General features: G+C 38.1%; 1 protein-coding gene across 6 annotated transcripts in view; it reads left to right on the plus strand.

Moving 5' to 3' along the window:
* MINDY3 (MINDY lysine 48 deubiquitinase 3) overlaps positions 1–26,664 on the plus strand; it is an 82,467-nt gene that overhangs the window by 47,704 nt on the left and 8,099 nt on the right. For all 6 annotated transcript variants that reach the window (XR_007131184.1, XM_047754816.1, XM_047754817.1 and 3 more), the window contains 2 exons: positions 19,371–19,443; positions 25,841–25,913. Coding sequence is in view for 5 of the 6 variants with exons in the window: in XM_047754816.1 (XP_047610772.1) it covers positions 19,371–19,443; positions 25,841–25,913 (146 nt within the window). In the remaining variant the exon portion in view is untranslated. The remainder of the gene's footprint in view (positions 1–19,370; positions 19,444–25,840; positions 25,914–26,664) is intronic.

Here is a 26,664-nt window from a genome sequence, read left to right on the forward strand (position 1 = left end):
TTTTTTTTCCCAAGTATGGCATCAGACAAACAAGTAATGTAAGTCTATATTTAATTTGGATATTTATACAGACTTAAGTGTATTTCCATTGAGGAGTGGATCATAATGTAAAAAGTTAATTCTGAAGAACGTACTGCTGTACTGCTTTGGTTTTGGAATCATTTCAGTAAAATCTGTCCTGAATTAGTTATAATTTCTTTATCTTTTCCAACTTTAGAACTTTGATTCTAGATTTTTTTCAAAAATCACTTGTGTTATGGTGACAATAACTCTAAAAATTTTGGGTGGTCTTTTATAGAGAGGATAAAAATCTAACTTCCATGGTATAAAATAATATAACATTTTCTATGAAAACATTTTAAAGTCTGTTAATAATTCAATGGTATAGAAGACAGTCGCTCTTTAAAATAGGGTTTAATAATAGTCCTTTGACTTAGAATTGTCGTCAGGTTTGAGTATAAAACATTTAGCAGTACCAAGTGCAGTTTAAATACCCAGTAAATCTTAGCTATTATCATCATCATCATCATTATTTTCATTATTCTTGATGTGTTAAACATTTCTGGTATGCCTTACGTAGAGTTGCCAGATGTTAGGCTAAAGGAAGAGAATGTGTTATTATATTTTTGAAGTTGCTTAATTCTGTTGCACCGTCCTGACTCCTCAGCATGCTTTTTCAGCTTGTATTTGTAAATGTAAGTTTATTTGTATCTATGAGAAGTATGAATTGTATACGTTGTTCTAAAGACTGGATTGACAGTTCTAACTTTTTGGATCCGTTTCATTATTTATTACTTTTATTGTGCTGGTAAATGTCCAGCTAGTGGATTTAGTGAAAGACACGTACTTACCTTACCCGAGACAGGGAAAGCTGTAAAATGCAAGGACAGAACTTACTGATTTGTTATATTTCATCTGACAGCTTTTGCTGTTAATTTGCCCTCCTGAAGCAGAGAGGAAGAAGTTAAAAGCACATGAAAGCTACAGAAACTAAACAACTAATTCCTGAGTGAGGATTTCATCATTTGACTGATTTTTGTGTCAAGTGTTAAATATTGCCAGGAAAGGAAGTTAATTCCAATGCACACACCAAAAATGTATTTTCAAGCCAATTATTATTTTTATCACCAAGTCTATCCTTTAAAAGCATTAGGAAAACTAATTTTATAAAACTACCTAAGTACCAAATAGAAAGACAGTAAGATAAGAGTATTTTAAATCTTAAATTTCATGATTGGTATTTAAAAAATGATTTTGTCGTCCAAACAGCAGAAGAGATTTTTACAGATTGATACAAGCAACAGTGTCATTTGCACTGTGTAAATATGTAATTATTAGGGCTTCGAGCATGGAAGTGTTAGGTGTGTTGAGAGAGTCATGGGCGTGACACTTACCTTTCTATGAAATAGACATTTCTTGGCCTACCTGTTCTGGTATTCTTGGTTGTTCCCATAGCATTTGGTACATTGCCCTGTTGCATTTATCACATGACACACAGCTGCTATTTCCCAAGCCTTTTTTAGCATGGCCCAGGGTCAGCAGTGAGCCTGGTGTGGTGGGGCAGGGATTCTCATTCATCTTCGTATTCACAGACCTCAGGCATGCGCCCTGAAATGTTGAGCTGGAGCCAGGAAGTACATAGAAAAACAAAACCCCCCGCTGCACCACATGTAGGCCTGACAAACCACACTCAGTGTACACCATGGGAGTCAGTCAAGGTTTTTAAATGTCTTCATTATTTGCATCCTTGAAGCTACTGATAATCCCGATAGGGGAGTGTGCACACATATGCAGTGATTATAGAAAAGTCTACGTTCAAATTTTAGGTTCTTCAACTACTGTAAATCGTTTAAATGATACATCTCGAGGAGTTCCCTTGTGGCACACCAGGTTAAGCATTCAGCATTGTCATTGCTGTGGCATAAGTTCAGTCCCTGCCCCAGGAACTTCTGCTTGCCATGGGCACTGCCCCCCAAAAGAAAAAAACTCAAATACCTTCTTTTTCTTTGAGAACCCTTACATTTCCTACTAATTGTTGTTGTTTTGATACTTAGCTTTGTGTTTTCTGGATCTGGTATGTAGATACTGTGTGTGTACAATTTAGTGTAGGGAATAAAGCCTTCGCATGAAGTTTTCGCAGTTGAGTTCCAGCAACTTATCTTCTAAAAATTCTTTTTCATGACTCATTCTGAAACTTCTTAAAAGCATGAGTGCTTCCATTTCAGTGAATTTTAGAGCATTTGAATTTGGATTATTGGAACAGTTTATCTTCAAAAAGAGTTACAAGTAAAGCACTTTTCCCTTTGAAATAAAGTATTATAAAGCTGGAAGAACACATAAATGGTAAATGACATTGATAATACTAGGTAACATTTACTGGGATAATACTAGATAACATTTACTCGGTGCAATTTTAATTTTTTTTAATGAAATAGTATTTATGTAGTCTTTTCTATAAAGAAAATACTGTAAATTTTTCTGTTCTTTACAAAGATCTATTAGTTGGTTGTTCTTCAATATTTATATATTTGAGCAAGTAATTTTGACTGTGGGTTTGTTTTTGTTATTCTTCTTGATTTTTGTTTGATTTGTTTTGGTGGATTTGTTCACTTTTATGATCCTGACCTGAAATTAACACCACCATTCTGCCTCCCACCCCACCACCCCCAGGAGCTTAATTAAATGTTGATATAATTTTCTGTAAAACTAGTGTGTTTTTCTGGTTGTGTATTTCATGTGCTGACTTCTTTGTAGTGATTGCGATTAAGAAAAAACACATTTTAAGGTCACAGTTTTCAGGGCAGTCTATAATTTAGCATTTGTAAAATGCCTTTGATGGAGTTCTCATCGTGGCTCAGCGGAAACAAATCAGACTAGTATCCACATCCACTAGGATGTGGGTTCGATCCTTAGCCTCACACAGTGGGTTAAGGATCTGGCGTTGCCATGAGCTGTGGTATAGGTCGCAGATCTGGCATGGCTGTGGCTGTGGTGTAGGCTGGCAAATACAGCTCCGACTGGACCTGTAGCTTGGGAACTTCCATATGCCATGAGTGTGGCCTTAAAAAGGCCAAAAAAAAAAAAAAAGGAAGAAGAAAGAGAAGGAAGGAAGGGAGGAAGGAAAGAAGGAAAAGAAAAGCAGCAGGCCAGGAGGCTTTTTCATGCCCTTATACACTCGAGGCAATGGTAGTTCAAGTCTCTTTATTTCTGTTTATGTCCATTTGTTGTGTATTCACAGGGCCCATAATGTGTGCCTGGCATTATGCTGGGTGCTGTAAATGCAGTGATGAGCAAAAATAGACGAGGCTCCTGTTTTTCTGAAGGGTGCGTTCTAATGGGGGAGGCCTTAATCGAAGAATCACACAAAATTACTGCTGTGATGAGTGCTAACAAAGCACAGGTCTATAAAGCTGTAAGTAAGATGAGCGTTTCCCTAAAGAATTGATATCGAAAGTGAGCACCGAGGCCTCGTCAGTAAGATTAAACTATGGGAAGAGGGGGTAAAAAGGGCACTCCCTACAAAGGAAGTAGCTGGAGCAAGCAAGCAGCTGCAGAAGAAAGGGCTGTGGTGTGAACCAATGAAAGAGCAGAGCAGGAGACTGGAGACCTGGAGGCTGTGCGGGGACGGGATGAGGCTACAAAGGGAGGCAGCACATTCAGCTCTTCTAAGCCTAACGACAGCCACTGGACTTGAAAATCTCTGGTGGGAGTGGTTAGGAGGAGGTGGGAAGGACGGGAAGTGGACTAAAATTGCCTTTTGAAAGATCTGTCTGGCTAATTGTGGAAAACAGAGATAGAAGGATGCCCTAGGCGCTGGGTCAGCTGGCCAACAAGTATTCCTGGTAATCACAGAGTTTCATTTGATCCAGGGTGATGGTGGTGGGAGACAGAAGTACAACCGACCCTTGAACAACACAGTTATGAACTGAGCAGGTCCACCTACACATGGACGTTTTTCAATAGTGAATGCTTAGTGCTGGACAATCCCAGTTGGTTGAGTGCCCATTGAGCCTGTGGATGCAGAACCACAGATACAGAGGAACTGTGGACACAGGGCCAACTATACACGATGCAGATTTTTGATCTTGCTGAGGGTCGGTGCCCCCAACATCTTCATTGTTCAAGGGTCAGCGATATATTAATTTAGAGATTCATTCCTAGGTTAAACTGACAGGAGTTGGTGATAGGTCGACTTGGATAGATGAGGGGTGAGCAGTCTAACCAGATGATTAGATCTTAGACCCTCAGAAAGAGCTCAGGAGTTTTGCTCCTGTTGATGGTGGCTGCCCATTACTAAAGCACTTTATTTTTCTTCAGCCAAATTGACCAAGGTCAAAAAGAAGGATGAAGATACTGCAGTTTGGGGTTTCTCATTGTGGCTTGGTAGTAAGGAACCCGACCGGTATCCATGGGGACGTGGGTTTGATCCCTGGCCTTGCTCAGTGGGTTAAGGATCCGGCATTGCTGTGAGCTGTAGCATAGGTCACAGACGTGGCTTGGACACTAGGATGCTGTGGCTGTGGCTGTGCAGCTGCAGCTCTGATTTGACCGCTAGCCTGGAAGCCTCCACATGCCATGGGTGTGGCACTAAAAAAGACATAATAAAATAAAATACTGCATTTTCGTGCATCTCACTGAAATGGCCCTGCCAAGTAACATAGTGTGGTTTACCGGTCCTGCCCACACAAACAAAACTTTTTAATTTTTCATGTATTAGCAGACCACCCAGGGTCACCAGACAGTTGAGTGATGCTTACGTGAAAAACAGAAATCAGGGCAGATGGGGAAAGGAACTCAAAAAAGTTGACAGTGTAGGATAGTGTAGTGATCAAAAGACAACTTCAAAAAGCCGTAAAAGTGATTATACCCATGAAACTGTGGAGGCCATGGGAAAAGAGTATTTGAAGGGCAAAAGAGAAACTGAAAATTTGCTGAAAGACAGATCAGAGGATTCTCTCTCCTAGGTCATTGAAATAGCGTCCTACCTCATGACCATGCTGTGCCCTTCATGTATCTTCTCAATTCAGCAGCTAAAATGAGCCCATTAAACATAAGTCATTTCATGTCATCAGCTCCCTTTCCACTAAGAGAAAAAAACCTCCTAGTCCCTACCTTGACTCATCAGATTCCCTCTGACCCTCAGACTCATTTTCTCCTGCCCTCCCCACAGAGAGCACTGTCCTGCTTGGCCACAGTGGCCTTTCCTCTGCCTCCTGCTCTTTCCTGTTAGCATCTTTTGTCTCATGTCTGTGTAGAAGTCCTTCTTCCCTCAGGTCCTCATCCAAGTGTCACCTCCTTCCCTGGCCACTCCTTCTAGAATCTCAACCCCTCTCCCTTCCCCCTTTTCATTAACATTCCGTTGCTCACTCTCAAAAAAAATAGATTTTTTAACTGAGGCGTACTTCACATAAAACTAACCATTTTCTTTTTTTTTTTAAGTTTTATTTTTTTACATTACTCAATGAATTTATTACAGTTATAGTTGTACAACGATCATCACAACCCAGCTTTATAGCATTTCCATCCCAAACGCCCACGGACTTTGAAAAATGTGTGGTTTCCAAATGAGACAGGTTGGGGTGTGGGGGGATCTGCTGGGGGTTTGGGATGCAACACTAACCATTTTCAAGTGAACAACTTAGTGGCACTTAGTACATTCACAGTGTCGTATAACCACCACCTATATCTAGTTCCAAAACATACTCATCACCCCAAAATAAAACCTCCTATTCAGGAATTCCCATGTGGCGAAGCGGGTTAAGAATCCGGCATTGTCACTGCAACAGTTTGGTTGCTGCTGTGGCACAGGTCCAGTCCCTGGCCTATGAATTTATCTATACTGGATGTTTCATATAAATGGAATCATACAACATGTCATTTTTTGTGTCTGGGTTCTTTGAAGATAAAGTTTTTAAGGTTCATCCTCATTGTAGCATGTACAAGTGCTTCATTTCTTTTTTCCAGCTGAATGATGTCACAGTGTATGTGTTTCACACAGTTTATTCCCTCATCAGTGGCGTGTTTCCACTTCGAGGCTGTTGTGAACAGTACTGCTGTGAACATCTACACAGGCCCTTATTTAAGCCTCTCTTTTCAGTTCTTTGGGGAAGTTAGGTATGTACCTAGAACTGGAATTGCTGGGTCATACGGCGATTTTACATTTCGCTTTTTGGGGAACTGCCACAGCAACGTTATTTTACACTTGCACCAGCAGTAAACAAGGGTTCCCAATTTTCCGCACCTTTGCCAAAACTTGCTATTGTCCTATTATTATTGCCATCCTAGTGGATATTAAGTGGTCACTGTGATCTTGATTTACATTTCCCCAATGACTAACGATGTTAATCAACTTTTTATGTGCTTTTTGGCCATTTGTATATCTTCTTTGGAGAACTGTCTGTTCAGGTCCCTTGCCTACTTTTGAATGTGGTTGTTTTTCTTTTTACTGAATTGTAAAATGTTTTAATATATTCTGGCTACCAGGCGTATTCTCTGTATTGTACTTGTTTTGTTCTGTGTATTGTCTATTTCATTAATAAGCTCTATAACAGCAGGATTTTTGTCTCTTTTGTCTCCTGCATTACCTAACACCTAGAACAGTGTCAGGCACGCGTTCATATAGTATAAATTTTTATTGAACATATAAATTGGAAGAAAACACCAAAAATTTGTTTCACATTGTGATATAACCATGTTGATACTTGAGGAAGAGGGGAAAGGGGGCTTAAGTGTGCTAAATTGCCTTTGATCATAAAAATTCAGTAGATCCCTAAGCTTATAAGCCAAAAAAACAACAGTTAATGCATGCCGTATCATGTGTGGAGGTAAAAACAGAAGAACCTGCTTTTATTCTTCTATCTGATCAATTTAAATACACATGCATACACAGATTCTTTTTCCAGTTAGTGAATAAAAACAACTTTGATGAGTATTTATAAATAAGCATTGTCACATTATATACTCCATCATGTTTAAGATTTGTGTTCACGGTTTGAGGTGGATAAGAAAATTGTTTTTCTTGAGTGAAATAACTTCTTAACTATCTGTTGTGGCTTTTCATTTTTTGATGAACAATTTATTTTTTGGATTCTAAGTAATTACTGTTTTTAAAAAGAGGTATAAGTATGTGATTTTTAAATTTATTTTTTATTAGGCTATCGTTGATGTACACATTGAGTCAATTTCTGCTTTACAGCATAGTGACTCAGACATACATATATGCATTCTTCTTCTCATATTAGCTTCCATTTTGGTCTATCCCAAGAGACTGGATATATTCCCTGAGCTATACAGTAGGACCTCATTGCTTGTTCCTTCTAAATGTAATAGTTTGCATTTGCCAACCACAGACTCCCCATCCATCCCACTTCTTCCCCCTCCCCGTTGGCAGCCAAGTCTGTTCTCTCTGTCTGTGAGTCTGTTTCTGTTCTGTAGATAGGTTCAGTTGTGCCATATTTTGGATTCCACATATAAGTGATATCATATGGTATTTGTCTTTTTCTTTCTGACTTACTTCACTTAGTATGAGAGTCTCTAGTTGCCTCCATCTAGTTGTTGCAATGGCATTATTTGTTCTTTGTGGCTGGGTAATATTCCATTGTATATGTATGTACCACATCTTCTTAATCCATTTATCTGTCGATGGACATTTAGGTTGTTTCCATGTCTTGACTATTATGAATAGTGCTGCCATGAATATAGGGGTGCATGTATCATTTTGAATGAAGGCTTTGTCCAGATATATATGTCCAAGAGTGGGATTGTTGAATCATATGGTGGTTCTATATTTAGTTTTCTGAGGAACCCCCATACTGTTTTCCAGAGCAGTTGAACCAACTTACATGCCCACTAACAGTGAAGGAGGGTTCCCTTTTCTCCACACCCTCTCCAGCATTTGTTATTTATAGATGTTTTAATGATGGCCATTCTGACCAGTGCGAGGTGGTACCTCATTGTGGTTTTGATTTTCATTTCTCTGTTAGTGAGGTTGAGCGTAAATTTGTGATTAAGTTTTAGTGCCAACCTGTTTAATTAATAAAATCACTTGATACTGGAGATGTCCAGTGGCCCAGGACTTATTTTTATTTCATTAGAACCCTCTTCCCAAGCCATGGAGAATCACTGAACACATTTGGTAGGATTGGAGGAGATTTTTCGTAATTGTTTTATTTGAAAATCAATAATAAAAATAAATAACCTTTGTGAACAGGTGGTAAAACTTTCAATTGATCATTTATATCCATCTTTAATCTTCAAGTTTTTTAATTTGACCCTCTGCCATGTTTTATACATAATTTTACTTTCCATCTAATATAGACAGGGTCACCTTTTTTTATCAACATCTGTGTCTGTGAAACAATAGAAACGATACTGTACTCTGATTATCTTAGAGAATGTAGTTGAAAAAAATGTATAGCTTGCTATCCTCTGTCAATAGGAGTTTTATACTAAATATTGAGGGACAACAGCATGGAATCTAACTGCAAGGACCTTTTAGGAACTCAGAGGCATCAAGCAGCAGGGGTCCCACAGAAGCTCCTATAAGGTGTTGAAATGCAGTACATAAATGGACTTTTTCAAAGAAGGAAACAATTTCTATTAAGTAGGAAGGAGAGTTTTCCAAGTAGGTTCCTGAGCCACGGCAGAATAAAACCTCGGGATCGGTACATTGTGAGAGCCTAGGCTCTGTGGGCATAGGCAGTGTATTCAGACGTCATACCATGGTGCTTTTGATGTCTTAGCTGCAAACTTGCAAATCTCCTGCACAGGTAAAAAGAATGACTTTGAATAGCAGATACTTAAAGAATTTAGGACATATGTTTTAAAATTATTTATCTTTTTGAGCAGTTTTCCTTAACTTCAAAAGAAAAAATAAAGCAGTGTAATATTTGTTTTAATAATACATTAATTAAATCTTTTATAAACCAGGCCTTTTCATGCTCATATTAATATACTTTAAAGGCCCAAATATTGCCCAATAGAATATTTGGACATTTGTTCAATTACCTTTTTTTTTTCTTCTTTAACCATCATTTTTCCTTTTGACTCTTAGACTTCCTTTTTATATTTGGGTTCTAAGATTAAGTTATTTGGGTCACTTTCATAATTTCCTCTTGATTTGGAACTAATTATGAAACTAATGTTCAGTGTGAATTCAAGATGAGGGCTTTGCATTTGAAAATATAAATATGATACTTAAGTATTATATAGAATTATGCATATGCAGTGATAAAATAAATTTTTATCATCTTGGTTTTTATTGTGCACTTAAATCTGGGATAGCAGCTGCCGATCCAACATAAAAATAGTTCAAATCTACCTGTAACATCTAGTTTCATCTTCAGAAGATCAGTGACTAATTTGCTTGGTAATCCATTTGAGACTTTTGAAATTGGGAAGATGCATTTTACATTCCCTTTTGTCTCTTTTATGGTTATAAAAGGACTCATTGTATGGGTGTGCAGAGTGTCACCTTTGACCTTTCCTATGATAAAGCAGTTTTCCTTTCAGGTAAGAACACATGAAAATACATTTCTGTTTAAATGCAAAGTATGTAGAGAAACTGAATTTAATGCAAAGGAGAAACAAAACATTGAACTGATCCTGTACCAGCTGCCAATTCTTACAGTGGTATCTGTTACTGGGAATCTAGGTAGAATTCTCTCCACAGAGCAAGCTCCTTTTGTGTGTTACTCTTTGGTGTAACATTAGCAGGACTACATTACAGTTAGAGCCCTTTTTTAGGGTTTCTAAAAGTTGGACAGTTCTACTTTACCATTAATACATTTCTCTAGACGTATTAACACAGTTTTAAGGAAAAGAAGTAAAATGATGCTTTATAGACACTATTTGTTATAAAGAAGATTCACTTCTGTGTATCTTTAATTACTGGGAAAAAGTCTTAGGACTGGAATGTAATTCGTGGTTGGGCATTTTGTAATGGGGTTTTCCTATGTATTAATGCAGTGTGGTCATCCCGTCCATTTATCCTAAGTAAATTTTAGAGTTCACATATTTGTTTAAATTTCAAGCCTTATCTCCTACAGAAGGGATTGAATTTAAGAGCTAAGGTATTCATTTTTTTTAGTTTAAATCATAACTTGTCATGTTTCTATATTGGTTTTTAGGAATTTTTTTCTTCTCTTAGTTATCTCAGTCATGTCAGTGATGTCACTCAGCCTACCGAAACTAATCCCTCTTTCCATTTAAATTTCTTATAATTTTTTGTTAACAATAGAACCCAAATAATTGTTCAAATAAGACAAAGTATCACTGAGAAGCCTAAAGGCATTCTCTTATAAGTCAGGTCTATGCGTTTAGAATCAGCACTGAGAAGTCTGCACCTCTACCCATCTGTCTAGAATTGATGAAAATAATTGTAGCAAATAGAGTTGACTGCAGAAAAGGTCTTACAGCACATATTTAATGTATAATAGTAAGTGTTAAGAAATTTGTGTTTTTGCTTGTTTATCTTTCCTTGCTGTTGTTTATGTTGTCTTCTGCCCAGAATGTGATCAAAATCCTGCTCAACATTCATGGTCCAGTCTTGCCATCTTTTGTGTTATGACTGCTGATTCTCTTTCTCCCTTGATGCTCCTATAATTTCCTTTCTACATTCTTGTATCTATGATACTTCCTGATTTATCTGCTTTCCCAAGTACCAAGTAGAACAAACATTTAGTATTGTGCTAAATACTGTTGAAATGCAGAGATTCATATACATTGTAATAGTTTGCTACTTACTTTTACTGTTTCCTATGTGTCAGGCTCTAAGTATCTCACATTCATTTATTATTCAATCCTCCTTGCAACCCTGTGAAGTCAGTATTTTCATCTATATTTTATAGTTTGGGGCAAGTGAAAAATAACACCTCCTGGCTAAAGCAAGGATTCTGAGTTCTGAGGTTTTAACTAATGTCTGTCCTTTAGGAAAAAAAAGAAAAGACACGAAAATTTTTACAGTGAGTGAAATAGAGACTGATAGAGGGGAGAGAGAGGTTCAGAGGAGATGATACTTGAATTAGAGGACATGGTATATATTAGATGTATAAAAAGAGGGCTAATTTCTAGGCTTGTGAAAAAGATGAAGCGAAAAGGCAAGAGACGTGGATGTGAAACTTCATGCTGTGTTTGGAGAACAGTAGTTGGTTCGGTATGGCCGAAATGTACTTGTTGCACTAGGAGACTAAGATGCAAGCAGAGGTTGGGATCAGATATAGTACCAGCTGCAATAATTGTCTCTTCCCAGACCATCTTCATTACACCATATTTACATTCTTATCTTGATGGGAAAGGCTAAGCATGAGTGTCCAAGGTTTGAATGAAGTGTCTTCATGGACGTAAAACAGCCTCCTTAATTGAACAGTAAGAATTTCCGTATGAAGCTGTAATAAAACTTGAGTATTAGAAATTGGATACTATGACTCTTTTCCACGGTCAAACTTTTTTAAAAGTGTAGAAAAGGCCTTTGTATTAATCCAAGCCCCCTAAGCTCAGAGGACTCGTGGTGTGTGGACTCCAATTTCCATCATCTTTTTAGGCCTCCATTTTCATAGGAAGTCTGTACGTGCGGAGAGTCCCGTGTGCAGCTTGTGTTGTTAAAATCAATGTCGATGGGTGGCGTGAGGGAATGGAAGAGGGGGAAGTAGGTCAAGTGTGAAGAGGAAGAGCAAATACTGTACACGTGGGCAAGCAGACTAAACCTGGGGTACACGATTAGGGTTCAGTTCCTTTGGCCAGCTTTCTGAAGTCACAGAAACAACCCTAAAACTTAAACGACTTACACAGTTGTGTTCAAGAAGGGAGCAGCGAGAGCAGTGCGCCCCAGGTAGGAGGGATGTTTGACCACTGAAGTGGTTCAGAACTGCTTGCGTACAATGATGATAAAGGGGACTTTCACAGAGTCAGTGTTATTATATTTAAACTCTGCATACAGAGCACCCTCTGTTTGCCGGTGCTGGAGCACACTGTTCCCACCATACCCATCTCCCCAAACACACACCCCCGTGCTCCTTTTGCTCTTTTGTTTTTGTCTTTTTAGGGCCACACCCATGGCACATGGAGGTACCCAGGCTAGGGGTCAGGTCAGAGTTGTAGTTGCCGGCCTACACCACAGCCACAGCAATGCCAGATCCAAGCTACATCTGCAGCCTACACCACCGCTCATAGCAATGCCGTATCCTTAACCCAGAGAGCAAGGTCAGGGATCGAACCTGCTTCTTCATGGATACTAGTTGGGTTCGTTAACCACTGAGCCATGACAGGAACTCCTCCTTTCGCTCTTAATCTTAATGTTGGCTGCACGTACCTTCTGTGCGCCTCCCTCTTCTGTGGAGCAGCCTCTGTCAGGATGGCCTTTTTGCTCAGCAGAGGGAGGAGATGCCAGGCAAAACCACAGATGGCACTTAGGGTTTCTTCTAGGAGCTCTCGGGATGTCACTTCTGCTTCTATTTCTCTGGCCAAACCTGATGTCACTGGGGCCAGGAAGTAGGCCCCTCTCACAGAGAGGTACTGTGGGTCCCACAGCAACAAGCAGAGGTGACAGCTTACAGGGAAGTAAAAGGAATTGAGAACAGCAGTACCATCAACCACCATGGGTTACCGTGTGTCCAGGTGACTTAACAGAGTTTTAATTAGTGTCAAGGACACAAGGAGTCTTTGCCTAGAAATAAAGAGGAATTTTTTGACTATCAGATTGATTTTTGCCCAGGTGATTATAAAATATTAACATCTAACATTTAAAAAGTCAGATAATCATTTCTCTTGAATCCTGTAGGTGTTCATACCTAGAGAGAATTGGCTTATGTTAGCTGTTTGCTTAATGAAATAGTGGTTAAAAGTGAAGACATTTCTTGGCCCAGTTCTTCAGAGTAAACAACAGAACCCAGAAGGTGATTCTAAGTGCATAGGAGAGAGTGGACCCCTTAGGCCTGAGGGGTGAATTCTCTGGCAGAAACTGGTGGAGAAAGGCTGGGGTTGGGGTGGGAGGATCATTAAAGTGAGTTGTGCAGTTATGGCAATAAAGAGAAAAAAAGAAGTCCAGTGGTTAATAGTAATAACTGTAATAATTACGGCAAATCACATCTATTGGAGACTGCTCCTCCTACTGCCTTCTTTCATTTACTCTGTTAGAGTGCATGTTTCTGTCCAGAAAGAACCTCACAGGGCTTTGCGGTATGTTTCCTATGCTGACTTCTCTGCTGACCCAGCACGGAGCCAGCTCACCGCCCTGAGCTATTGTGGAGATAGCTGGGACTTCTGCCCATTGTTTGGGAAAGATGGAAGAGTAAGAAAAAAAGACCACTGTCCTACCTGCTTCCAGTTGATGGCAGTCACTGATTACTGTTTCTGACATTGACACTGAAGAATATTATGTACTTGAGAACATTTGAGAATTTTAAATGTTTCCAAAGTTATTTACCTAAGTATTGTTAATGAATGAAGAGTCAATATGAAGCATACAATAAAGTGATTTTAAAGTGAAATTTTACTTACAGCTTAAAGGGAAATTATATACCAGTTAACCTCATTTTTTTTTTGAAGGACTCTTAGTAGCTCTAAAAAATATCTACGAGCTATGATGTAATTTATATGTGTGTGATCGTTCTTGAACTTAGGTAACTCTCAGAGGTTCTTTGATTACTCATGACAACAGATTGCTCCTGATGATAATGAAAGGTACAGTGAGTAAGCTTTAAAGACCTTTTCCGTAATGAATTACATACTTATACCTACCTAACAAACTAAACACAAGTCTTTCTTATATTTCAGTAGGTGTTCAGAAGGACAGCTAGCATTACAACATTTAAAAGGTTTATGGTGTATAGATAGAACGACATGAAAATGAGGTATTTGTTTCATGACTCTGGGATATTAGATAGTCCCATTACAGCTTGGGGTGTTTTTGTTCCCTTCCCTTTTGTACCATTTTGCCATTAAGGAAAGTTGGGTGAAGCTAGATAATTTTAAAAGCTGTATTGTTTAGCCTTCCCTGTTGACCAGTAAATTGGCTAAGAAGGGGTTGTTTGCTCCAACATTCCTTTGATAAAAGCATCTGATTATACTTGACTAATGTAGAGAGCTACTTTTAGAGTAAAAATAATGTTGATGATAAATCAGAGTTTTAAAACATAGCTAATTAAAATAATGTTTAAATATTTGACTCTTGTTTTTAGATTCTCTTGCTAATGGGGGAGGGAGGGTACGCAAAAGTGTTTCAGGTGCAGTACACGTTGAAATTTTCTCCTGACTGCTACAGCTAGGGATGACAAAAAGAAAAGGCTTATGCAAGTATTGTTGCTGACTGGAGTAACTTGGAATTACATCTTTAGAATCTATTTATTTATATAACTCAATAGTTTTTTTTTAAAAAGAGCGTTTATTACAGTATAGTTGATATATAATGTTCTGTTAATTTCTGCCGAACAGCAAAGTGACCCAGTTTTATATATATATGTGTGTATATATATATGTGTGTGTGTGTGTATATATATATGTATATGTATATTCTTTCTTTCATATTATCTTCCAGCATGTTCTGTTACAAGTGAATGGATATAGTTCCCTGTGCTATACAGCAGGACCTCATTGCTTGCCCATTCCAAACGTAACAGTTTGCATTTACTAACCCGGAACGGAACTCCCAGTCCATTCCTCTCCTTCCCACTCCCCCTCCTCCTCGGCAACCACAGGTCTGTTCCCATGCCTATGCATCTTTTTCTGTTCTGAAGATAGGTTCATTTCTGCCATACTTTAGACCCTGCATATAAGTGATATCATATGGCATTTGTCTTTTTCTTTCTAACTTATTTCACTTAGTATGAGAATCTCTAGTTCCATCCATGTTGCTGCAAATGGCATTATTTCACTCTTTTTCATAGCCAAGTGGTATTCCAGTGTATATATATACCACATCTCCTTAATCCGTTCATCTCTTGATGGACATTTTGGTTGTTTCCATGTCTTGGCTATAGTGAATAGTGCTGCAGTGAACATAGGTGTGCACATATCTTTTTGAATGAAAGTTCTGTCCAGATATATGCCCAGGAGTGGGATTACTGGATCACATGGTAATTCTATATTTAGTTTCCTGAGGTACCTCCATACTGTTCTCCATAGTGGCTGTACCAATTTACATTCCCACCAACAGTATGGGGAGGTTTCCTTTTCTCCACACCCTCTCCAGCATTTGTGTAACTCACTTTTTGAGGGTGAGACATTAATGTATGTTTGAATTTTATTTTAGAAGTAAATTTTTCCTGAGATAATTTTAACAGCATTCATGGAAATAAGGATATAGGAACATCTTTTTCTCTTTCCCATTAGATTGTGACTTTAAATGTATAGAACAGGTGTTTATCTCCTCTAATAGACTTGACAGTATTCAAAACATTATGGGTGTCTGGATAGTTTTATGGGAAAATATATTAAAGATGTAATCTAAAAGCTATTGCCATATTAAGTTTTGGAAATGGAAAATCTAAGAGTGGAATCCTCTTCTTCATATTGTTCTTCACACTTAACATAGTTTTTAACTAAGAGTACTGTTTTACTTTATCCTTTCTAATTAAACCATTCCCTTTATGTGCAGTGAGAAAAATTTGGCACTGATATCACATTAAAATATTTTGTCTTAAGTTTATAAAGACTCTTTATCAATTAATGGAATTCTGTACTTGCTGTTCAGACTTACAATGCAAAATATGAAATATATTTAATATTAATATGATGCCAAACTTACTACATTCTATTCCAGATATTTAAACTGGGAACCTAATTCAGAAGTGTTTAAGTTAAATAAGGCAGTAGAGGTCCCATCATGGCTCAGCAGTAACGAACCTGACTAGGATCCCATGATGATGCGGGTTTGATCCCTGGCCTTGCTCAGGATCCAGTGTTGTTGTGAGCTGTGGTGTAGGTCACAGACATGGCTCAAATCTGGTGTTGCTGTGGCTAGGCTGGCAGTTGTAGCTCTGATTCAGCCCCCAGCTAGGGAACTTCCATATGCTGCAGGTGCACCCCTAAAAAGCCCCCCCAAAAAGCAAAAAGTACAAATGAGTGTTGGAATTTGTAATTTAAAATCAACCTAAACAGTTAAAAGGAGTTGAGCATGAAGCACTTTAATGGAAATAGAAGGTGGTTTTGTAACTTCCTGATTTCATCCCTAAACATTTTTTCATTTTGTTGGGTTTTTTTCATTTTATTATTATTATTTTTAATAGCTATTTCCAATACAATTTTTTTTCTACTGTACAGCATGGTGGCCCAGTTACACATACATGTGCACATTCTATTTTTGCACATTATCATGCTCCATCCTAAGTGACTAGACAGAGTTCCCAGTGCTACACAGCAGGATCTCATTACTAATCCATTCCAAAGGCAATAGTTTGCATCTGTTAACCCCAAGGTCCCCAACCACCCCACCCCCTCCCTCTCCCCCTTGACAACCACAAGTCTATTCTACAAGTCCATGATTTTCTTTTCTAATATAAGGCACAAACGAACCTTTTCATCCATAAACATTTTAAACATTATATAAATTTAAATAAGCTTTAACTGAAAGGTTTTTTTATGGTAATCTAAAAAAGCAATGTAAACACTCAAAATAAGCAATCAGTTTAGAAGACTGTACTGGCTTTGATTTGTGGTTGAAAAACTTTTGGAATGTTTTCATTAAAATTTACTGTGGATTTTTTTTTTCTTTTTTTGGCCTCCCCCCTTATATAAACACATCTTAAAATAAGTGGTATAGGAACAGTTAATTCCTAAGGAGTTTAGCAGATTAGCTATGAGTCTATCACTAAGACCAAAGAAACAAAACAAAATTTTTGTTTTCTTTTTCTTTTCAGCCACACTTGCAGCATGTAGAAGCTCCCAGGCCAGGGATTGAATCTGAGGCGCAACTGTGACCTGCGCCACAGCTGTGGCAACTCCAGATCCTTAACGCACTGCACCAGGCTAGGGATTGAGTTCCACCACAGCAGGAACGCCACAGTTTTTTCTTAATTATTCAAGACACAGTTTGCTTTATTGTAATGACAGTTACAGTTGATGGCTTTATTATGTGGAACCTGACTGCTAAACCACTGGGTTGTATCTTGAATGGAAAAAAGGAATTTTTGTGTAGGTAGTTTACGTCTGGGTTTTTTTTTGTTGTTTCCTCACAGAGGGTTCTGAGATACGTTTTCACCCGTTTAAACTTTAAGCAGCACATTCTATAAATTACTTTTTGGAAGCACTCTATTCTGAAGTCTTCGAAGTAACTGCTTTCACCCATTTCCGTATCTTAGCTGGCAGGCTCTCCAGCCTTGCTCTCCTCTAGTGCTCAGCGCCAGTTCCTGCTGGCCTATGCGAAGCCTACTACTGGCAGACACTGGGTGTTGATAGTGTGCCAGGCAGTGAGCCAGCATGTGGTCTGCTTGAGTGTTGAACAGTCACCTCTGAATTCAGAACATTCAAAATTAATTCATTCTTCATCAAAGCCGATTCCCCTGCCCACCTACTGCTTTTCTTTCACAGTTCTCAGTCCTGTGTAACGCCTTCAGTTCCTCTTGAGCTATGCTAGCTAATTCACATCTTTCTGCCTTTCATAATCCTATTCCTGCCAGCTAGAATTCCCCGTCTTCTTTTCTCTCTCCGCTGAAAGTCAAAGTATCTCTTTGTCCAACCTACTCAGGTGATTAAGACATCATCACATGCCCATATCTGTCAAAAGAAGGCATGTCTAATAAGTGTCAGAGCATTTGGGGGGAAAATGTAATATATTCTCTAAATCATCAATCGGCAAACTGTAGCCCACAGGGCAAATCAAACCCCAGCACCTGTTTTGTGACATATTTATTGGAACACATCCATGCATATTTGTTTATGTATTGTGTTATGTTGCTGTTCATGTGCTGTATTATCTTGCTACCATATGGCCTGCAACACCTAAAATAGTTACTTCCTGGCCCATTACAGAAAAAATTTGCCAACCCTTACTCTAAATGAACATTTGTTAAACCAGAGTACACCAGGAATTTTTGCCCAGTCTTCAGCTGATCTTTCTATATCAGGCCAAGCCTATTCAAGCAGGAATTAACAACACATTTTCTAAAGCCTGAATTTTGTGTATGTTCATAACCAGAGGCAAGAGATAGGCAGTGAACAGTTCCTTAGGTCTACTTTCTTTCCACATTAGCGTAGTATATTTTTTATTTGTAGCATTTGGAACTTAGAGACGAGGCATCAGGTAGTTCATGTTAAGTTCTTTTTGTATTCTTATATTTTCTGAAATCTTTAACGCCAGAGAATTTGATGCAGACCTTTTTCTAGGACTAAAACTGGAATCGTCCTTGTTCCCCCAACTTTATAAACAGTGGTAATTTCCTAAAACTTCACTTTGTAGGAAGATAAATGTCATGCTTCAGTTGTAGTCTCTGCCACCTCTTCCCCCCAAAAGACTCTTTTTGACCACGGAAAACTATTTCCTTTCCTTCTATTTAGAGCAGTTTTAATTAACATTTAGAAAATTTAATGCTTTAAAACTCATTTCAAACTTTTCCTCATCACTTACTGGTAACAAAGTTGAAATGCAGCAGATAGTGAAGAAAAAGAAGGACTGTACCTTCACCTTGTGGCCCCAGATGTTCCCCCTTGTGTAGAATCTCACCACCAGCCACACCCGGCCTCCTCAGCCAGAATTTCAGTGACAGTGGCTCACCCGCGAATTCCAATAGCCAGTCTAAAGGGAAAAACAGAAAAAGAAAGAAGAGTCAGAAATAGTTAAGGGGGCTAAAACTTATTCTGGAACACATGTAGAAATGTTTACAAATAAGGTTTAGGAGAGGTAAAAGAAGCTAAGGAACATTAATAATGGTAGTTCCAGTGTTCACAATTGCTCCCTAAATGTGAGAGCCAACACCGCAGTCCTAGCTTTGACATAATGGTGATTATAGAGCCAAGGCTCTGCTGGTGCTAGAGAGAAAAAGGAAAGTGTTTTTGGGAATATTGTTCAAAAGTAGGCTAAGGGAACAAATTTAACTCAAGAATCCAGCGATATCTACCAAAATTACAAATGCCATCTCCCTTTGGCCCAGAAGTCCTACTCTGGAACTCTGTCCTACAGGTACAACTGTTCATGTATGAAATTACATGTTCAGGTTTGTTTGGTGCAGTTTTGTTTATAATAGTAAAAGACACAGTCCAAGGATGCAGCTATGAAGGACTGGACCATAAAACCAGAAAACCATCGAAAGTTCCACCAGAGGAAAACATGTCCTTTAACATGCATAGTGTTTATAAAATAATATTGAAAATGCAGGAAAAGGAGGCCCTAAAAGTTACTATAACTGTAGTTCATTGATAGCATGCTTTTTTTTTTCCCCCAGGATATGGCTTTAGTTGCCCCTGAGGCTCCTTCAGAACAAGCCAGAAGAGTTTTTCAAACTTATGATCCAGAAGGTAAGCGATTTTTATTTTTATTAACATTGACTCTGTGATTTGTATTGTTATATATTTGAAATATATTGATACTTAATTCCTGAGTTTTATTTTAAAGAGTTACTGGATTAATGAATGAAATACAGCTCGCATTTCTTGAAACTTTTAAATAGGAACTGGTGAAAGTGGGAACCAAAAAAAAATTGAGTACTCCAGTGATCTTCACATTTTCAAATTTTTACATGGTATAAGGTTTTGTCATGTTTCTTGAGGTACTAAAGTTAGGGTTACTTGAATCTTTTTTTTTTTTTTTTGCTTTTTAGGGCCATTCCTGTGGCATATGGAAGTTCCCTGCTAGGGGTCGAATGGAGCTATAGCTGCCGGCATACACCACAGCAACACTGGATCCAAGCTACGTCTGTGACCTACACCACAGCTCATGGCAGCACCAAATCCTTAACCCACTGAGTGAAGCCAGGGTTTGAACCCACATCCTCATGGATACTAGTCTGGTTGTTTCCATGGAACCACCACAGGAACTCCAGGTTACTTGAATCTTGACCTCTGAAGCCGTTTAACAGGGAAAGACACCACCTCGGAATAAGCTCTTTGAAAAGTCATCATTTCTTTATTTATGTATTCGAATGGATAAATGTTCTATTTCTTTTTTAAAAATTGAGTTATAATTGACATACAATATTCTCTAAGGTATACAACATGTTACTTTGATATATTTATACATTGCAAAATGATTATTACATCAGTGTTAGATAACACCTCTATCACATCACACAATGAAGCATTAAGATCTAGTCTTTTAACAGCTTTGAAGTTTATAATACAGTATTTTTGACTAATAATCACCATGCTCTTCATTAGTTCTCCAGAACTTAGTTATCTGCTAGTTGCATGTTTCTGCCCTTAAACATGCTTTAGGTATATGATGAATTAAATAGACTTGCAGGCTCATCACCATTGATAGCGTTGCCTCTATGAGACTGCATTTTCAGTGTTCTAAATAGGTCACTTATTAATGATCTTTGGAGACATATACCTGATTGATAAGTGGGGGCTGTCTCAAAGTAATAATGTTTTCTGGTCTTTGCATGATGTATCACACTTTATAAAGCAGTTTACCTGCATGGTCTCATTAGAAGTTTACTATAAACCTAGGAGGCAGGCAGGGATTTCCAGCACCATTTCGTTCTTAAGAAACCGAATGTTGTGACAGTTTGTCAGTTCATCAGAGCTGCGTTAACCTTGTTGTGAGAACAGAGACCAGATTCGAAGGGTTCTTCCAGAATGTCAGGCAGTCTTTCCCCTTCTCTCTATACCAATTATCTTTTTTAAGAAAACCGAAGTCATTAAGAGGTATTTTTTTAACCTCTTTGTCTACTTTTAACTATTTTTAATTTATTGGAACAAGGATATATTTGCTGTCATTCCCATTGAGCAGGTAGAATAATCTCCATTTCTGAGTCTTTATGATCTTGGGAACTTAATAATTATTTTGATGCCAAGCATATATATAAGTTCAAAAATATATTTTTAGCTATTAACTTCTTCTTTGTAATACTGCCCAAATTTAATATCAGCAGGACCTTGACATATTTTGCCTCTAATTACATGGTTCACTTTAATGAGTAATCCCAACTTCAGAAATGAAAATAAACACTAGTATGTGTGCTCAGATCCTAAAGAGAATCAGATACTGGACCCATAAGAAGGGTGACATATGGGCTTTAGCAAAGGTCCATAGGTTTGTTTTCTGGGGGTTTGGGGGGGTAATTTTTTATATCCCTTTTGTGGGGGCACGTGTTTGGATATTTGGTTTGTATTCAAGTACATGTTGTATAGGAATTTTTTAAAATAGCAATAAAAGTGTAGAGATGGAGGGAAATTGATCAGTGTGATCAAAGATACTGGACAAGAGAGGAATTTTAAAGTTATTTTAAAGTGCCTCCAGGTGTTCTCAGAAAATGGCTTTCCAAATTGCTGAAAGCATTCCAGTGACTGTCAGACAACCTGGATTTAAATCCAGCCTCATTATTGTGTATATGTTGGACAAGTTCCTAACCTCAGTTTTCTCAGTTGTAAGATGGACTATATCTACTTTATATCATCATTCATGTATTCAATAAACTGACATATTGTTGTTGTTTTAAAAAGGAAAAATCCCAAACTATGTAGCATTGAGCTCATACTCCAAAGAACTAAATTCTACATAGATGGTATTTGAAAAATTTTGCATCACACATAATGGGTTTTGTTTTCTTCTTTGCCTCTCTCTTGCTCTCTTTCTTCTCCTGACCCCATTATAGCATTCTTCAATCCTGTTTGGGCGAGGGATTTATATTTTGATTTTTAAAAGCCCTTGTATTTTTTGTTTGTTTTTTGGTTGCTAAAATGTATTGACAGCATCTTTTGTCTTTAATCTTTAAGAATAATTTCATTTATAGTTTAGTAGACACCAATTCTTAGACATTATCTAGAAATTGCCTATCATTTAATTCAGTCTTTTCTCAACCTTTTAAATAACATTTTCTTCTATCCTTGCCTCCCTTCCATCACTGCCATTCACCTGTGTTCCATTAACACCTCTGTTTCTTTCATGCTGCCATAGCTTTTCTGTACTCCACCCATATTTTATTGGTTTAGCACCTTCCCCATCACATAATTGAAGGGGTCCTACAGGGACAAGCCCCCTAAGTTAAAACTACTCATTTCTTTGTGAACTTCTTATGTCAATTCACAGAGCTGTTTTTGGTTGAACCACAGTTCTGGAACAGAGTGGTTTGTTTAAATGTGAAGTTCGGATTAGCTTGAGTAAGTAAATGTAAGAAAGGTTTTTGAGCAGTTACTTGTGTCCAGCCCCATGCTGGGCCCTGGGGTTACGGAATCCCTGCTTCCCTGCCACCCAGAGTCCAAGAGGAAAGCTACAGGCAAGACCAGGCAAGCAACTATGAAAAGACCTTCCCCTGCCTGCAGGCAGAACTCACATACTCTTTTCACATACTCTTTTCAGTAAGAGTTATAATAAATTGTAGGTGTTATTAAATAATAACATATACCTACAATTTATATGACTAGGTAAATTATGTACAACATTTAATAAAAGTAAAATCATTTATTAACTTTTGGACTGAAAGCAACAGCATTAAATCCTCCTTAACTAGATTTCAATTTTCTCTGCTTAAGAAACTTGACTCCTTTTTTTAAAATGATTTTTATTTTTTCCATTATAGCTGATTTACAGTGCTCAATTTTATACCGCACAGCAAGGTGACCCAGTCACACATACATGTATTCCTTCTTTTTTCTCACATTATCTTGCTCCATCACAAGTGACCAGATACAGTTCCCAGTGCTGTACAGCAGGATCCCATTGCTTATCCATTCCAAAGGCAATAGTTTGCATCTATTCACCCCAAATTTACTTGACTCTTTCTCATCCACTGGGGTTTGACAACATTCAGGTCAGGTCCCAAATGCTGTCTCCCCACAAGCTGTTTCTCTGTGAATTCCTGGCACCCGCTCTCTGCCTGCAGCTCTCCCGTTAGCAGGGGCCAGTGCTGAAGGAGGCCTGCCTGCCAGACTTCCCCCTACCCCACCCCACCCTCCGCCAAGTCCTCCCCAGCCTCTCAGAAGGGAAATTGTGATCGGTCCTTCCTTCTCCTTAAAGCCCAGCTCTGAGGTCTTCACAATTATGAAGTGGCCCTCCGTCGCCTACCCAGGAAAGGCTAACCCACTTCACTGTGGCTCTCCCTGGGCAGCGCCACTCGCTGAGCTGTTCCTCCTCTCAAGCTCTAGGAGTTCCCACATTCTCACAGTCCGCTTACTGGTTTAAAACAAACAAAAACAAAGGCTTTTTAAATTTTTTATTCAAACAGCTTTTCCCCCTCCTTTTCAAAGGTCTTAATAGACAATTGAACCCATTTGAATATTTACCCAGTAACTGCTCACCATCACAACTGTTGTGTCTTTGTCACCTGCCCCATCTCATCTTCCCCTTTCTTCTGAGCTTGAAAAGCTTACAGAAGTCTGTTTTATATTCATGTGGTTAAATTACCAGTGCATTCAAATTCTCCTTTTTCTTTCAATGCATCTTAGGTCTGCTCAAGTAGTCAATACATTGTACGCTCAGATTTCCCCTGCAGTTGGTCCCGAGGTCTTATCATGTGTCTCCCTTTCCATATTCTTTAAGGAAACAATTGACTAAATACTAGATGCTATGAGTTTCCTCAGCTTAGAGTTAAGGCTTCTGTTCTTTTCCTAAAGAATTTGTTTTGATGGGTATGATTATTAAAGAATAAAGTAACTTCAAAGTAGGAGTTCCTGTTGCGGCTCAGCAGTAACAACCCAACTAGTATCCAGTGAGGATGCGGGTTCAATCCCTGGCCTCGCTCAGAGGATTAAGGATCCAGTGTTGGCATGAGCTGTGGTGGTAGGTAGCAGATGTGGCTCAGATCCTGTGTGGATGTGGCTGTTGCTGTGCCCAGCAGCTGCAGCTCCAATTCAGCTCCTAGCCCACAAACTTCAATGTGCTACAGGTGCAGCCCTAAAAAGCAAAATGAAAAAGTAACTTCAAAGTAAATGTTTTTAAAAGGTAAGCAATTCTAAATCTCCTAATCTTGGGTATATTAAAAGTCTTTGAGGTATTGAAAAAAAATTAATGCTGCAATCTCCAGTTACACAATACTATATGTACGAAATGTGGAGTTACTCACTGGCTTGGTGTCATTGTACTCCAGAATGTCCATGCTCACCAGCTGTAAACCTCCCAGGGCCCTTAAAGATACGATGGAACATTTAAGCTGGAGGTTAATCATGTTTGAGTTGAGGAGGTCATTTTGCTGTTTTCCAAGTTGCTGTTGGCATCTTTATACAGCCAGTTAGCTCTTTCTGGGGATGGGACCTGAGTCTCTGGTTGCAGTAAGAAGAGATAAGCCTGCCTGCCATTCAATGCTCCTGCAAATAACTGTAATACACACCGCTTCTGTAGGGACACATGTGACAGCCTGTCCAGATAAATGCCTATCTGCCAGTGGCCAAATCAAGCCTCTTTTGCATTGGGAGATGCTAAGCTTTTAGCTGTGACCTGAGTAGTTTTTCCTACCTAAGTTGGGCTTACAAAGCTTGAGTATTTTCACTGGTATCTTCTGTGTCTTTAATTATTCTTTATTCTCTGTGTCTTAAATTATTGATAACCTGACAAAGTAGAATTAGTCCAAACTTTCACTTTTTTAAAAATTATCCCAAATGATTCTTAGCCTTTTAGCCAAGGCCAGTTGTCTTCGTATGAGTTAAGCATGTGCTGGTGAGGTTTAAGAAGACTTTTTAAAAAATCATAACTTCTTTATTTCCTTTCTGATAGAGACAGGGTACCCCCTACGTCCAGAAGAGCAACCACTCTTTATTCTGTAGTTCAGTGATAGAAGCAGGACTTTTGGACATCTTGTTCTCTGGGACAGGACTTTTTTTTTTTAATTATCCTAATCTCTGAAAAGGATGTTGTGTTGGACATTGACTTCAAGCTGAGACAGTCTTCCAGAATGAGTGGATGAGTAGAGGAACTCTGGCATTGTACATTTAAGGGAATCAGCAGCCAGCCTGTTTAAAAGTACTGTGATTTCAAACAGTCCTACAAGCTTTGTGTGTGTGTCATGTTCTGTTGCATCATCTTAGTTTGGGCCATCTACTAATGCTATTTCCGTATTGAGCCCAAGGAAAGGAATATTTTCCATTAACTAATCTTCATCAACATTTGATTCTACTCTGCATTCCAACTTTGGTTTTTTTCCCCTATTAAATCTGGGGCTTTTATTTAAATCAAGTCTGTTGCGTCACCATGTTGTACAGTAGAAAAAAAATAATGTATTGGGGAAATAAAAAAAAAATCAAGTCTGTTGATTTACGTAAGGACTATCTTTTCTTATGTTGTCAAGACTATTTAGGATCCATATTAACAGTGGATCCTAAATAGTCTTGCAAAAAAATTAAATTGTGACAAAAGGAATTTGTTAGTAAAGGATTATTTTAAAGGGAATTTAAAGGTTTACATTGCTAATTGAAAGATACGCTTAGTAAGTAATTGTAAATTTAAGTAGAAAAACAGCTTGGTTAAATTTGTGAGCCTTTTGAAGAAGTACTTTGGCTTCAAGGTTTCCTTGAAATTCTCAGGTATAAGTCATGTGGTTAATTTTTGTATTAGAAACTAACCTTGAAAACAAATCTTTGCCTATGTGCCCAAGAAAACTAATAGATGAGCACCTAATAATAATAGACATTGTGCTCAAAATAAACTTAATATGCTGCTCCCTAATTCTTTGTACTCGTCTTATGTGATTTTTAGCTAGAGTCTGATCAGCAGTAATAGTATTTCTTGACATAAACGTAATCCAAATTTTTTTTTTTTCAGATAATGGATTCATACCTGATTCACTTCTAGAAGATGTGATGAAAGCATTGGACCTGGTTTCAGATCCTGAATAGTAAGCTCACAGGAAGTGTTATGTAACCAATTGATTTTTTTTTTTAATGTAAAACATTATATACACATTGCCTTTTTTCAAAATCTAAATTGCATATATGAAGCCTAACACTTTATAAGAAGTGAAGATTTAGGAGGCAATCAGACCAGTCAGTATTATAGCAGACTTGACATAGTTAAAATGAGCTTCCTTTTCCACTCTGTGCTTATGGTCTCGCTTTAAAAAATGATGCTAAAAATATAAATACCTTTTTCTATGTTAAATATATTTTTTCTCACTGCAAAACTTTTTCCATATTTTGAAATTTTGTGCATGCCTTCAGTACCTTCAGTTCGAGTAGTGAGAGTTTTGTAGACTGTTTATATCACTAGTCATCCTGCTTAAATAACCAGCAGTCCTCTGCTTTCAGTCTTAAAGACAGTGAACATTCTGAACCTTTATAAGCGGCCCCAGTATATTACAGAATATAGTTTTCAGTATTGCCTATCATGAGTATCTGTCATTGTCTTCATTCTGTTCCATTTTTTACATTATTATACCTTTAACTTTTTCCATAAATTTGGGGTCTTTATTGTCCATGGGAAAATGGCTCTCTGGTTAAGTGGATACACCTGTTGATCAAACAGAAAAGTTAGAAATCAGCTATGAACTATATTAGCTTTTCCTTTTTCTGCATAGTTTTTTTTTTCCTCCTGAAAGTGTATCTGACAATGAACAAACTTTAGCTTATAAACATTTCAGGAAAGGATAC

The sequence above is a fragment of the Phacochoerus africanus genome, chromosome 12 (genome assembly GCF_016906955.1).
Source record: "Phacochoerus africanus isolate WHEZ1 chromosome 12, ROS_Pafr_v1, whole genome shotgun sequence".
Taxonomy (NCBI): Eukaryota; Metazoa; Chordata; class Mammalia; order Artiodactyla; family Suidae; genus Phacochoerus; species Phacochoerus africanus.